At 41.8% G+C, this 16118-nt stretch overlaps 1 protein-coding gene across 5 annotated transcripts in view; it reads left to right on the top strand.

The window, feature by feature from the left end:
* Nucleotides 1–16118, top strand: part of LOC148347979 (cadherin-7-like) — a 69861-nt gene that overhangs the window by 2691 nt on the left and 51052 nt on the right. For 3 of the 5 annotated variants that reach the window (XM_088322757.1, XM_088322755.1, XM_088322756.1), the window contains exons 2-3: nt 5065–5450; nt 6004–6298. In XM_088322757.1, the coding sequence (XP_088178883.1) occupies nt 5241–5450; nt 6004–6298 (505 nt within the window). In that variant the 5' untranslated portion in view covers nt 5065–5240. Of the gene's footprint in view, nt 1–5064; nt 5451–6003; nt 6299–10819; nt 11134–14999; nt 15388–16118 lie in introns of those variants that run through there. The other 2 variants (XM_088322758.1, XM_088322759.1) reach the window with 2 other exon arrangements.

Here is a 16118-nt window from a genome sequence, read left to right as displayed (position 1 = left end):
GGTTCAAAAAGTCTTGAAAAACACTGAGTTATACGATGGGGTTGAATGACAGCTCTGTTGGATATTAAGAAAATGTTGTGCGAGTCATTAATCTTGGTGTGGCACACTGATTAACAAGGAAATTTGAAAGTGGCACTCTGCACCGAAAAGGTTGCTGACCCCTGCTGTGGGTAATACACTAAGACGTCATGATTTGAAATCATGCATCGCACGAAAGGTTCCCCTGCTCAAAACAGCACATGTCAAGGCCTGTCTTAAGTTTTTATAAGACCATATGGATGAAACAGTTGAGTTATGGGAGAAGGTTTTGTGGTCAAATGAGACCAAAATAGAACTTTTTGGTCATAATTCCACTAAGAATGTTTGTAGGAAGATGAATGAAGAGTAAAATTCCGAAGAACACCATCCCTACTCTGAAGCATGGGGGTGGTAGCATCATGCTTTTTTTGGGGGGAGGGGTGTTCTGCACATGGGACAGGACAAGCGCACTACATTAAAGAGAGGATGACTGGGGCTGTGTGTTGTGAGATTTTAGTGAACAACCTCCTTCCCTCTGTCAGAACATTGAAAATGGGTCGTGGCTGGGTCTTCCAACACGACAATGACAAACAGCCAGGAAAACCAAAGAGGCTCCGTGAGAAGCATATCAACGTTCTAGCATGGCCCAGCCAGTATCCAGACCTGAAACCAATCGAAAATCTTGTGAGGGAAACTCAAACCCAGTGTTTCTCAGCGACAGCCCAGAAACCTGACTAATCCAGAGATGATCTGCCTGGCGGAGTTGGTCAAGATCCCTCCTGCAGTGTGCGCAAACCTGGTGAAATACTACAGGAAATGTTTGACCTCTGTAATAGCAAACAAAGGCTACGGTACCAAATATTAACATTCATTTTCTCAGGTGTTAAAATGCTTATTTGCAGCTATATCAACCAAATAAATCTTTACAAAATAATGCATAGTGATTTTCGGATTTTTCTTTTTAGTATTTCTCTCTCATTGTGGACATGCACCTACGATGAAAATTTCAGACCCCTCCATGATGTGAAGTGAGAAAAAGAGCAAAATAACAGGGCGTTCAAGTACTTATTTTCCTCCCGTATAAATAATTGATAAAATCCAATAAAATGATAAATTTACAAATCTATTTTCACCAATTAACACAGATATGAAGGGAAAGGATAAAAATTAAAACAGGTAAAACAAGAAGCAATAGATCAGCAGTCTCTAAGATTGAAAGAGCGAATGCACTCTTATTCAGAAGAATCAATATCATTAAAATGTGTCTGAATTTGGCTCGTTATTCTGCTTTTTATTCATACATTACTTTTTTTGTCTTCAGTATTGATTTCCATCATTACCCAACAACTGTAGACCCCTGTATGTGTTTTTAAACAAGTGTGAAAATATTGGAGCCTTGTGTGCACTGTTGAAGCAGAATGGCAGATTTAATCTCAGTTTATAGCAGGCCATTGACACAAAAAGATTGTAGATAATAGCCTATAGGAACAGAGCAAAATAGCGTAAAGAATGTGTAGCACCAAGCGACTTTTTTTTAGTCATTAAAGCCAACAGAAAAAAGTTAGTTTGATAGGCGCTACATTTCTTCCTTTAAGGTACTGGAAAAATTGGCTTTTAAAGCGATTAAAAAGTGCTTGAATTTGGCCGTGAAAAAGGTGTACGAAAGCTAAATTAGTTTGCAAATACTGTATTCTTTATTCCAGCGTATTTCTGTAAAGTTATGATCATATTTTAACCTTCCAAAGCGAATCAACAAAGCAAAAGAAAGCGTGGTTGTTGATGCGAGCGATTAACGTCGGTGGGAATTGTCGCCGCCGCCGACTGTTTTCCGCTCCGTGTGTGCGGAAACAAATAGCGACAAATTGCTTACTAACAAGTACATGAAGCTCATGATGCTTATGATGCTCTGGATGCTTATGATGGTTTGACATTTCCCTTTTGGGCGCCGCTCATTGTTTTTTCGAGCGCGACTCTTCCCCGATGACCAATTAGGACATTTTGTCTACAAAACTCGATACCTACCAGTGGGGCTGAACGCTGTATTTTTGATTGGTATTTTGGGCAATGGCCCTGCGATTGGCTGGCAACCAGTTAAGGGTGTCCCCTGCTCACTGCCTGATTATTGCTGGGATGGTCTCCAGCACCCCCGCGACCCTACTGAGGATAAGCAATGCAGCTAATGAGATGAGATGAGATGAAATTTTGTGCAATGCACCTTTTTAACGTCATTAATGCCGTTAAACAAAAGTCAGTTTATTATTTGCTTGTTTTTTTAAATGGCTGACCTTTTTCTTAGGCCACGTTTGGCAGCTCAGAAATAGAGCCATGTTTAAAAGTGTTTCCTTTGTCAGGGTCTGGTACGCCTCTTTCCACCATAAGGGCGACAACCATGTTTAGAACTAGGCATAGGTGTGTCCAATCAGCTAACTTCTGTCACTAATTGTCCTGAACCTTTACAAGGACGTTTTGGACAACACACAGGTCATTTTCATTTCCACTGGCATTGCTACATCACTTTTTTTTTTGTTTTCTGTTTCTGATTTTGGACATTTTGTTAGTTTACTTTTTTGTTTGTTTATTTGTTCCTTGCTTTTCCAGTAAGGTCCTTGTTTCTGTTTTCTACATTATCAGGTTAGATTTTGTCTAGACATGTTGTTTTGTGACCCTAGTTTGTGTGTTCCTTTGTTCCGGGTTTTGTTAATCAAATACCTTTCTTGAGCAGCCAAGGTTTGATTCCTGCTTCCCTTCACTTGAACTCTAACATTTTGGGCTCCGATTGTGTGAAAAGCATCATTTACAGTGCAAAAAAAGAAATATGAAACTCAGCTCCTTAAGCAAAGGAAGTTGCTAAAGATAGTTGTGTTTTGGGTGCTTCGAGTGGTTGACCTCTACAACAATAAAAACATTTTGTTCAAATAAACATCTGGGTCACAAGACTAGATGAGTAAGACAAGTAAGGAAGTTTGTTGCTTTGTGGTGCTTGTACTTGTTGACCTTGACAACAACTAAAATAATTTGCAAAAATCAACAACCGGGTCACACAGCTGGATGAGTAAGAAAAGGTCCTCAAGCAAAGATAAGCTAACCTTCTCGAGCTAAGAAAGTTGCTAAAGATTGTCTTTTGGTGCTTGTACTTGTTTACCTTGACAAAAAGTTTCTACAATGGAGAGCAGGTAAACTTGAGCAATTTTTTCCATTTGAATGCGCAGCTAGCGCAAGTTGCAGCAATGTTAATCTGATCATTTCCAAGTTCGTCAAACGAGTGCTGCTTGAATCAGCGTTGACATTGTGCACTGGGGCGACAGCTAGCTAGCGACACCCCCCGATGTCAGCACCATGTTATAGTGTCCCGACTCAGGTGGCGGAACGTCATTAACCAACGAGGTCTCGCTGCGTGCTTCAGTATCGCTTGCTAATCATCACGCTTAGTAATGGGAATTGCTGTACTTTTTCCAGAAGCGGCTCTTCTGACTCTTTTCATGGAAAAAAGATGCCTTTTTTGGTTCCCAAATAGCTCTTTAGATTATTTCGTTGCTTTAATCCATAACACCGATTATGGAACATTATGCACCGAATGACTTCATTTTGAAAATGTGTTATACTCACTATATTATAATAGCCTTTATTGTTTCAATATGCAGTGAACTTTTACCTCATATAAACGTTCAAATTGTTTATACTACGAAAAGAACACAGAGATGACAAAGCTCATATTTACCAGTCATGGATCCCTTTGAGGGGAAAAAAAAGAAGATAGAGAAAGAAAGGAAGACAATGGCATCATTGAATTCTGAATTTGCAAGGTGAACAAGAGAAGACTGGAAAAAAAAACCCATCAAGATGCAAACATTTCAATCTGTTCCCAAGGTGGCTGTTTCAGATCCGGCTCGAAGGACCAAGTAAGAAGTTTATAGATTAGCAGACAATTCAAATAAGGAGAGAAGACATCAATCAATGTTGAACTCGCAAGGAAAACAAGAGAGGTCTATACAAGCAACTGTCATAAAGATAAATGCAAAATCTGTTCTTTGAGCCTTCCTCTGAGCCATTACTTTTCAATAAATATCCTAGGTTAGAAAACGTAGAAGGAGTGCATGCGTCCTTTCCTGTGTACAGCCCCGCCCATTCCTTTTGGGTTTAGGTTTGTTTATTGGCTTTTTATCATAAAATGTCTCAAAATGAACACAAATTGTTAAATAAGCTTCATGTAAAGAAATAATTAGCGATTTTAACCACAACAGGTCTGTTGGTGTGACACCTTGATTGTAAACTGTTGTGAAAATTGTGTCTTAGATATACTGGACCAAGGTCAATGCATATTGGTTTAGATTCGATTTTGCATGTGAGTCAATTGGCCCTACATCTATCGATGTATAAAAAAAATATATATTTTTTTTATCTCCGAGCCATATGTACTCATAAAACAGCCATATATGGCTCACGAGCCATGGGTTCCTGACCCCTTCACTAGAGACTGCTTGAGACCCCTCACTACCAGCATTAGCTTATGCGTTTCCTGTCGTGCAGACCTGATCCCGCACACTTGTGTTGTGCCTCTTTAATGGCATTGCACCCCTCAGAAGGAAAAGCCTTGGGGAACCACACGTTTAAACAGAAGGCCACTAGCCCCGACTGCCGAACCTCACCGTCTACAATCTGTTGCCCCCTCTACCACTTCGTTCCCCTTTAAAACCTAAACCAATCCATGGGGTACACAACACCAAGGTGGGGGTTTTAAAGTCATTTTATCATCATCTTATTTATCTTGTTCCTATTTTTTAATGTTCATGGATTTGAATGTGTTTTAGTGATAAGGAAGATGTCTTTTTTTAGCTATTTAGGGTTAACTTTTGGATGCTTTTTAGAGACTGGGAAGTACTTAATTGGTTTTCCGTCATTTAGTATTAGGACAATTTGCTCAGGGTATGAAAAATCCTAGGTACAAGCACGATCTGGGAACGAAATCTAGTATGTAGGGATATAACTGTATGCGAATTCTGCAAGTCTCTAAAGTATTCTGGTGCTGATCAGCTTTGTGCCTTGCAGGCTTCCCGGGCAGACGGTGGCGGGTTGACGGATGGAGATGCTCAGCATAATCTGCAGGATGCCCACGACAGCTTTTTTTGGATTTCTTTGTCTCATAAAAACCACACGAATAAGTTTGGGGATTTGATATAGTTTTTCAGTGTTCCATTAATCCTAGAAACGTGAGGCCTTCTGCCATGCCAGGAGGTTATTGGGTCAGCAAGGGAATGTTCGGTAGTGCCACTAGCTCGCTGGCAGCCCTGGCACTGATGAGCCTGCTGAGCAATTCCATTGCCGACAGCACGAGCAAGGAGTCCTCTGTGCTCCACCGTCGCTTGAGGAGAAGCTGGATCTGGGAGCGGCTCTTCGTCCAAGAAGAAGAACCCACGCCTCGCATCATCGGTCAGGTACAAAAGCGTCGCCACTGCAAACCACCACAAAACGGCACAAATGGGCACAAACGATCACATACCATCACAAACCGCCACAAACCACCACAATTTGCCACAAACCTCCGAAAACTGCCGTCACAAACTGTCACCACTAACAGCCACAAACCACCACAAACCGTCACAAATCTCTGAAAACTGCCATCACAAACTGTCAACACAAACAGCCACAAACCACCACAATTTGCCACAAACCTCCGAAAACTGCAGTCACAAACTGTCACCACTAACAAATACAAACCACCACAAACCGTCACAAACCTCCGAAAACTGCAGTCACAAACTGTCACCACTAACAAATACAAACCACCACAAACCGTCACAAACCTCCGAAAACTGCCGTCACAAACTGTCACCACTAACAGCCACAAACCAGCACAAACCGTCACAAACTTCTGAAAACTGCCATCACAAACTGTCACCACAAACAGCCACAAACAGTCAAGAAACGCCACAAATGGTCACAAACGGCTACAAACCACCACTAAACTCATTCCATCCGGTGGCACAGCTAAAATCGGATTCTGACCGTGGGGAGCGGATTGTCCGCTACATCTTGTCGGGGGAAGGCGCCGGCGACGTGTTCCAGATGGATGAGTATTCTGGCCAGATCCGGACGCTGCGCAAGCTGGACCGCGAGGAGAAGGCCTTCTATGTGCTCCAAGCTCAAGCCATCAACCGTCGTTCCCAGCAACCCGAGGAACCTCCGTCCGAGTTCATCATCAAGGTGCAGGACATCAACGACAACGCGCCGCAGTTCCGCCAGCGTTGCTACCAGGCCAGCGTTCCTGAGATGTGCCCCGTCGGTAGGTAACCCGCTCGGAACCTGCTTTTGTTTACCCTACGTCTGGGTGTCAGAACTGTTTTGACTCAAAAGGCCATGAAAGTAAAATGTTCAGCCATAAATGACAAGACAAAAAACAAAAACGGCATATGAGTTCTCCAGACAAAAGCTAATTTTTCGTTGCATTTGATGTTACAGTGTCACATTTTACAATATCATAAAATATTTGAAATAATAAAATGCCCATTTGCATCGGGTTTTACAAATTACAGTGGTACCTTTACTTACGAATGTCTCTACGGACAAAAGTTTCAAAGGTGTTTCAAGATACCTATTCAAAAATACTGTACAGTATGTTATTGGCCGCTGTCAAGGTTAAAACTTGAGATTGTATTGAAGTAGGAAAGAAAGAAATACACTCTGAGTCAGGTACAGTAATAGGTTTTGGGTAGCCCTTTCTCTGGATCTGCTTCCAAGATCGCTTGGAGAGGAATAACACACATCCAATAACTACTCTTCGTGTCACCGTCACAATTCAGAGTTTAGAGACAAGGAAGAGGAGGGGTCCCGGCAAGATGACGGGGAGGGGATGCACCTATAATTCAATCAGCCCAAATAAAGACATTTTAGCAGAATTCCACGAAGTCTCAGAATTGGTGAATAGGGAATCACCTGGAAAAAGTATTGACAAGTCGGGCTATCGCTCATTATGATGTCTGCCTTACGCATTTCCGACGGATTGTCAAAAGCTGGCAAAAGCGGATGCCATTGGATCAATTTTTCAAGAAACGCAAGGCATAAAGATAAATTAACATTTTTATTTGTCTTTTTAAATTATGTGCCTCTCGTTTTATGTTTATTGTGTGGTTTTGTGTATTGTGTCATGTTCTGATGCTCTTTTATTACAAGTTAAAAAAATACAATAGTGTGCGGGGCTTGGAATGGATTAGCGCATTTACATTCAAAATGCGTGTCTACCAACGAAGTTTTCAGGTTACGAAGCTCCCCTGATTAAAAATAAAAAATAAACCAGAAAATACAAAAAAACAAAAAACAATTGCCACCGAAAATCAGTCCCCCTCCTGCAGTTAACATCATTGAGGTTCATTTTAAGCGTCATTTTTGTCAATAATAATTGTTTGAAAACAAGTTGTGAGCATAGTTCTGTTCCAAAAATGTCACAAAGTACTGATGATGAGAAGGATAAGGATTGATTTAGCTTCAGCTATGTGACGTAGTCCTAGCTCTAACCTTAGGAATTGAGTGCTTGCTATAGGTCCTCCTTTTGGTTTTATACAAATGGATATTTGTCATCTTGGAAATTGACAAAAATTCGTCGTAAAAGTTCTCATTCGTCATTTTTATTCAACCTGTGCAAACTGGGCTTGAAAAAGTTTGCGGGAAATGGCAGAGGGTGGACGTCACACTCGCATGGATATTCTGATGCATCTAATTGGCTGAGACACAGGAAAAACATTGCAATGCTACTTCTCCTTTACCAGTCTAAAATGTAGAAAAGTGCTACGATGCTCTGGCTGCTAGCGGTAGTGTTACAGCTTGTAAGCCAAGGTTTTTTTTTGTACGTATGAAATAAAGTGTAACAGAATTAACCTAAACAAGAAAAATGGGAACCTGAGTGTGCTGAAGCAAAAAAAATCAACACAAGGTAATTTTGGCGTCTTGGCGCATGTTCACCTTCTGGGATTCAGTATTTTCGATGGAGATAAAATAGGCTAAAGAGAAGCAGTTCAGTTGAGGACATTGGAAACTTACAAAATTAAACAAATTATTGCACCACGGACCAATTCTTCAGGAGGGCATTCTCCTTCCAATAGGCACGCAAGGATGTTTTTTTCCCTCTCTCTTTGGAGTAAAACGGTGTGGATTTGCAAAAATGGAACATAAAGCTCTAACAGACCTTTCTGGGGACATTACAAGACGTCAATGTACCACACCCATCCTGCGGGCCATACCACCCTACGTTCCGTTATTCACACTAGCTGTGTAGCGGCTAGCATTTTTCAAACATGGTTAGCATAGCAACACAAGCATGTCTCTGTAGCTAATTTATTTCTCGGCTGCCAAAAAAGCCGAGGTCAATGCAATTGGGTGGTCGCCTTCAGCACAGCGGCCTCACTGCCGCCTCCTATCCAAATTCTCCGTCGTTCTGCTTTCTGGCGTCAAATAGATATCCTGGCGGTAGATTAAAAGCAGTAGCTCATATGAACTTCTGTCATCCGTCCACACGCGGGAATTGAAACGTATTGCTTAGCGTTGCGCGACCCGGATGCTTTTTTCTTCTTAAGTAATCTTATTACAGCCGCTGGCCTTTCTTAGCGCAAACATTAGCATTTCAATTTCTGTTTAATCTGACTTTGACCGCGCAATATATCCATCCTAATAAATCATAATGTATTCGCCGAGGAGTGCAGATGCCTTTGGAATAGCAAACGTGCCCCCGAAGAGAATCCCCACGGAGCATGTTGTTTTTCACTGTTACATTTCTTACCTCATAAAAAGCCTTCAAAACTGTGTTAAGTCAAGTCAAGTCAAGTCATGTTTATTTGCATAGCCCTAATCACAAAGAGTCTCAAAGGGCTGCACAGACCACAGATTATTGTTAAAATTCTGTTAATTATCTTATTCAATGGCAGATGTTTAGAAAGCCGCTTTCAGCCTATTTTTACCAGTTTGAGTCATATTTGAAGGCCTGGAGAAAATTAAAGTCTATAGCAATATAGGCATAGGACACATCAAAAGCAAGCTTTTACCCTCATCTGTAAAAACAAAAACAAAGAAAAAACAGTATGCCTCTCGCTCAAGGGTCTCCAACCTTTTTCCTGGCAGCAAGCTTCTTTTTTGTTGGAAGCAGAAAGAAGAATGAGAGAAAAAAACAAAAATAGCAAAAGAGAGAGACGAGAGAGGGAGAAAAAGGAAGAAAGAAATAGAGAAATAGAGAAAGAGAGTGAGGGAGAATAAATGAGAGAGGCCAAGAGAAAGCAAGAAATAGAGAGAGAGAGATGGGGGTGCAAGAGTGAGAACGAAAGAGCAGAAGAGAGATAAGTAGGGTGTGGGGTTTATTTGACTCTGTCAACCACACACAAAAAAAACCTAGAAAAATCACAATGGTTCAGTACTAGCGGGGTATTTTCAGAACAGGTCTGTGGGCACCTTAGCTGTCCTCGAAGGGCACGCAGGGGCCTGCAGGCACCAGGTTGGAGACCCTTGTTCTAGCTTTTACCATTGTTTAATAACATTTAAACATTGCTAGTTTTTAAAAAAAATATTGTCTCATGATTAGTCCATTGCTCTCACCTGCGCTCACTCGTTTAGCCCCAGCTGCCACTCGTTTCTTGGGTAGTTCTCCTATTTAAACACGTCATTCTCGTTCACTCCTTGTCAGTCCGTCAGCAAACCACCTCACATGCAAGGCAAGCATTTTGACGCTGGGACCCTGTTCTCTTTTCTGCTCGTCTGTCCCTGGCTTCCCGATCGTCTCCGGTTTCCTGACTTGTCCCGATCTCCGACCACGCTGTTTTCTCGTGTCCCGGCTGCCCGACTTGCTTCCGCCCTCCGACCACGCTCAGTTCTCCTGTCCCGGCTGCCCCACCTGCTTCCGCCCTCCGACCACGATCAATTCGCCCGTCCCCGCTGCCCGACCTGCTTCCGCTCTCCGACCACGCTTTGTTCGCGAGGGTTTCCCGCTCCTCCTGCCCAGCGAGCATCGGATCGCTGTAGTTTGTTTCCTATCGCCTGACTTCCTCAATTCTCCAATAAAGCATTGTTTGAAACGTTACGCGTCTGGGTCTACTGCCTGTTCCGGTCGTGACATATTAGTTTTCAAGAAAACTTGGAACATGTGAAAAAACGCTTTTTGTGAAGGGATATGTTTCATGCAAAGTTTTCGCATTGGTGCTTTTTTAGGGGATTTGTGATACCTCGAATATCTGAACAATGTTTTTTATTGACGCCGGCTCACTTTGCTTGCAAAACAACATTTTATTGCAAGAAATCTGAATTGATGCATAAAATTTGCAAGAACTTTTCAGCGCCTGATTTTCTGTTCAAGTAATCACACACTTTCGTTCACCATGGCCATTTCGAACATGCACAAAATGGCTTCCCTTCCTGCCCTGACGATGACAAAGGGACTTCTTTATCTTTTTTAGAAATAAAAAAGGTTTGAAGTCTTAACTGTGTAGTAAAGTAAATTAGATTTAGTATTTGTGTATTTCTCAGTCACCTATGTTACAAATAATCATGAGGAAATTAGCTTGTTTTAACCTGTTTTTTCTACTTCTGTTTTCTATTTTTCCATTTTGAATATATGAGTAATCATTAAAATACACACACATAGTATAATTAAAATACACACATGTTTCGGGTTTTTTCATTGTATGTAACGAAAAGCTCATGTGTATCTCCATTGTATGTTAATACTTATGCGCTGCCATGGCGCATGCGTGACTTCCCGAATAAATGAGACCGCAAACCCGGATGTGGGTGAAAAAAAGGTTTGGCCTAACAGGGACGTACCATTTTTTTCCCTGCTGTACAACGGTTTTTAAAAACTCCAGATTTGCCTTTGCCTGATTTCTTTGGTCAGCAGTGGATTAATAACTTTATTAACTCCAACATTTATTGGTGCATCAAAACTCGGGATGGCGCACTTTCTGGCGATGGCTGAAGATTGAGGAACGAGTCCGCGGCCTAGCATTTCGAGCACGTTTTAGCACGCTTCAGAACAAAGGAACACGTCACCGCGCTTTCTTCATTTGTAAAGAACTTTCCTCATCTGGACTCAGCCATCGATCCAGAAGACACCATTCTTCGGACAAAGCTGGCTTTAGCAATCAGGTACAATTCATTTTTAATATAAAATTAGAATAATTTTAGGAAGAAGCCATTTTATAATAAAACAAAATTGACGATAGGGGCGCTAGTGAGCGAGTCGGTGCGCGCGAAAGGGCGAAAAGGCCCTGGAAATCCTATAGGTAAATATTATCCGTTCACCCAAGAAAGTACGTATAAAAGAATTAGATGTACTTTAATTTTTAAATTATGCTAGTAGTTTAAACGGGATCGGGTGTCCGGGTCGGGTAAATTAAACGTTTTGTAAGTAGGGAATAACTTACACGAAGAGATAGTCGCTCACAGGCCCAAAAAATACACATTTCTGAACAGTTAAGGGCCGCGGGGCGGGTAGAGCCCCCTAATTAAAAATACTTAGTTAAAATTCTACTATGGGTGACGGAGCCCTCTGGGAAACAGTTAAATTCCGGGGACGGCGGCGTCCGCTGTGGAAATTGTTTAAAAATAAACTGATCAAAATAAACCGCGTGGCTTCAGGAAAAAAAAAGAAGTTTCAAATTAAACAAATTTAATTAGAAATTTGTTTGTCTGGGCCCTGTGTATGTCTAAATTGTTGTCTTGTGAATTGTTTGTAAAACTTTCCTATAAACCTTTTACTTCCATTGTCTCATATGTTTGTCATTTGTGTTTAAAAAAAACGTTTCAAAGTGCTCCTAGAGTAATCCTAATTATCTTTAAAAATAGCAGAGATTGTCTAAAAAAAAGTTATGTGTTAAGAGGAATTGATAAAACATATTGTAAGGAGTGGAAAAAATTAACTTTTTGAGAAATTGGTGTTCAACACGGACGGTGCACAACATAGGGAGCGTGGGTCACAGACGGCCCTGGAGATTTTTTTGTCTCGGTCCAAAATTTTGGTTTTTTTTTTTTAATTGAAAATCTATAAATTAAGGAGTGAAAAGTTTAGGAAAAATATGAGTGAGTAATTTTTGATGAATTAATTAAAGGTAATGCCAGAATGATACAAAATTTTTTGTTGGTAAATCAAGGACTGAAAAGACTAGGACCAATCTATTTGGGTATTTTTTTTTTTTTTGTGAAATTAGGGTTCTTTGTTAAAGCAAAAATGGGTCAGACCCAGAGGAAAATGTTAGAAGAGGACCCAGATGTGAGATTTATGAGTGGAATGAACAGTGATAGTTTGAAGTATTTGAAGAAATGGCTGAAGAAAGGTTTTAATCACAAGTTAAAGGAAGTAGACACGAAGCACAAGTTGAAAGCTAAATTAGTTCACAAAAGAAAAGAAAAGGCCAGGAAAGGAAGAGACACAAGCAAGGTAGACTCACAGTTAAGAGTTTTACGTCTGTGGATTGATCAGAGTGAGAAAAGAAGAAAGGATATTGCAAGTAAGCAAGAGAGAAAAATGTTACGTATGAAGATTGAAGCCAAAGAGGAAACCGGAGTGAGCAGAGCGAGGGTCAGAGAAGAAGAGAATGTAACCAGAACAAGAGAGGAGGGGCGACTACGTGCAGCTGCAGACGAGAGACGTAAAAAGGAGGAGCGGGCCAAAGGAGGAAAAAATGAGAGTGAAGACAAAGTGATTGAAAGTCCCTGCTCTCCCATGGGATGCCGCACTAGAGGCAAGACCCTTCCGGTGAAGGATGGAACTGCATGTGCATCCACTTAAAGACACCAAACGGCGAATATTAATATAACCACCACAAAACCAGCCAACCTGTACCCCCAACTACCCAATTTATTCGCAACAACAAATCCCCTGTATCCAATGATAGCTGTTGCAAACCCAGCATTTGGAGTTCTAGGCCAAGAAAGAGAAATTCACGTTTACCACCCTGGACCCAAGCTGAAATGAAAGAAGCCTGTGCTTCCATCCCTCCCTTAGAGCAAAATGTGGGAAGGTGGACCGAAGCAATAAGAGAGCTCATCAACAGTTACAGATTGAATGGGCCAGAGATTATGACAGTCCTCAGACATCTTCTAGGATACAGAGTAGGACGGATTATAGGGAATTTCAACCCCCTCGACGCAAACCAAGTTGCACGTCTATATGGAGATGGTCTGATTGCAGATTTCGCCCACGTCATGAACAGAGCAAGAGAAACATTTACCAAACCACCTGATTTCAGCACTGTCACCCAATGCCGCCAGGAGGCAGGAGAGTCAGTTAGACAATATGTTGAAAGACTGACAGACAAAATGAGAAATTGCAGTGGAGTTCCTGGAAGCTGAAGCCCCCGACACACCTTTCCAGATCATGCTCAGGTCAGCTCTCCTAGATGGTCTGAAAAGCAGCATCGCAAATAACATAAGAAAACATCTGGTAACCTGGAGAACAGCCACAATGGGTGACCTAGTGACACACGCCATCCACGCTGAAGACCTGAAAAGAAAGAAGCAAGACCAGACAGCTGCACTCACCATGACATAACTCCTTGAAAGTCTCTCCGCCGCTGGAGAAACCCTGTCTGCCCCCATGTACTATCAGGGGGGAGGGCGAGGTCATAGCAGAGGATGTGGCCGATCAAACAGAGGAAGAGGAAGAGGAAAAGGAAGACGTCCAGGAAAAGACGACAATTGCTACATTTGTAGAAAACCTGGACATTTTGCAAGAGAATGCAGATTAAAGCACAAACTAAGATATTATCATAACGACAACAACCCTTATTTATCCACAGATTGACTAACCGGAAGAGAAATGAATGAGGAAGAAGGGGAGGAGAACTCTGATGAGCCTGAATGTTCACAACCAACTCCAATTCTGGACCTCAGTGTATTATTTGGAAACATTTTATCTGTCAACCCACCAAAAAAGGCAATTACAAGTAGGACCAAGAGAAAAACCCGTTGATTTTATGGTGGACTCGGAAGCGCAATCATCAGTAAAAAATCTTCGACCTGGAGTAACACAGGCCAAAACATCAGTGTTAGTAATTGGAGTGGGGGGAAGACCAGCCAAAAGATATTTCACAAAACCAACAACAGCTGTAGATGAGGATGGGGCTCAACACAGAGGATTTAGCTTTGTCTATGTTCCCGAATACCCAGAAAATTTGTTTGGAAGAGACTTGATAAAAACGCTTGGGCTGACACTGACTGTTGAAGGACACCACATGATGGTCAAAAAAGAATATACATTTCAAATGATGGTCATGGAAGGAAGTGGAGCCCCAATGACATTCTACAGCCTCGACCCGATAGTCACGGGTCCAACTTCAATCACAACAGACCTGAAATCACTTCCACTAAAATTCTTCAAAAAACATTGTGGAAACCCCAAACATTGTACCCCTTGCATTGCACAATCAAATATGCCAGAGAGCCACCAAAGCCAGACTTCCCGAGACGCTGGAATGAACTTCAACCAAAAAGGATGAGTGCAGACAAAGTCTATTGGAGCAACAAGTCCGGATGGATGTTTGCCACCGTTCCACTTCCAAGAGACATTGAGCCACTCAAAAGGCACGACATTCCAGGAGAATTACTTCACATATCGCTGGCAGAGCCACGTGACATGAAGTGGTTCCAGCTGAGAAAAATAGTTCTCCAAATTTTCATCACCAGACATGAACCATGGCAACCACAAAAGGCTGGCTCATTTGCATGTGACATTCCTGATTTAGGACCAGTTTTCTACAAACCACTCAGATGGACCACAATTTTCACTCCACAAGTTTGAGCGAATGACTACAAGATGAATCTCTAAAAGGCTATTGTCAATCTAGTGACTTTCCAGACATTCCAGAAACATTGTGGTCAATTTCAAAGACTGACGTATGGCTCATGACCACAGCAACTGAGGTCAACATTGACCCAAAAGGAAATCACCGCCCACAGATATGCTTTGAAACCTGACGCCAAAGAAGGCATACGACCGGTGTAACAGAGTTGAAATATGATTGTTTTGAATGTTTTTTTGAATTCTCACAAAATCTGTGTTTTTGTTGTATTACTGTTAATATTCCGGTACCTCATTCAGTTGTTAAGTCATGGGCGTCTGCGACTGTTTTTTTCGTTTGGCACTTTATGGGCTTCAGCGCTTGCCGTAGCTTAAGTGAGTTTGTAAGCGTTGAAGATAATTGCAGTCGTGAACAGAGGCCCCTGACTTTTGTATTGTTTTGTTTATTGAATGCAGGCAATAAACCCAGAGATTGTGAAACCTTGTGTCGTGCATGAAAGAGGGTCGCTACACTGGTGCCGTGACTACACAACTGGATCATTTTGATCAGCCTCTGAGCAGATCCCGGCGTTGCTGCATATTCTTCTTGTGTCCACTAGAGGGTACTGTTGCACTGCATTGGCGCTTTGATTTCGTTTTTATGTATTTGTGCCACTGTGCATTTGCAATCAATACGTAAATTATTAGTTCATTTCTGGTTTTTATTTTTTCCCTTTTTTATTTTCAATTCTTTGTATTACTGAAAGTATAATGGCTGAAGGATATAGTAGTCAAAATGGCGATTTTCAGGGCTTTTCTATTGGCAGGGGTGTTCATTTTAATGGTTTGAATGCAAACACACTTACTAGTGGGTATGGAAGTGAAGGTGTAGGTGGTCTCCAAGAACATGTTAGTGATGGGAGGGACAGGGGGCGTGGTATGAGCCCAAACTGGTCTCCAGGTGAACAGTTCTTGAGGGAGAGTGCACAGACTTCAACCCCAATGAGTGATAATATTGCCCTGCAACACCTGACTGACATGGTAGGCCGAATTGGAGAGCAGATAGGCAACTCAGTATTGGCTAGTCTGCTCTCTTCTGGTTTCATTGATCGCACACATGCACATGACACACCAATGACTGGAAAAGCAGCGACTGTTATGACTAAAGACGACCCTACACCACATAACACAACGCAGGAAAACACTACACCGGTAATTGTCCATGTCAAGACGGAACGTGAAATTGTGACTTTCAGGGGAAATGGTTCTGACAAGTGTTCAATTCAAGAATGGATCACCATGACTAAAGCCCAGCTTCGGAAACAGTCTTATACAACAGCTGAAAAAGCAGATG

Source organism: Urocampus carinirostris, chromosome 18 (genome assembly GCF_059441175.1).
Source record: "Urocampus carinirostris isolate Australia breed hairy pipefish chromosome 18, RoL_Ucar_1.0, whole genome shotgun sequence".
NCBI classification, from domain to species: domain Eukaryota; kingdom Metazoa; phylum Chordata; class Actinopteri; order Syngnathiformes; family Syngnathidae; genus Urocampus; species Urocampus carinirostris.
Note: the sequence above shows the minus strand (reverse complement) of the source record. Positions and strands in the feature narration are given on the sequence as shown.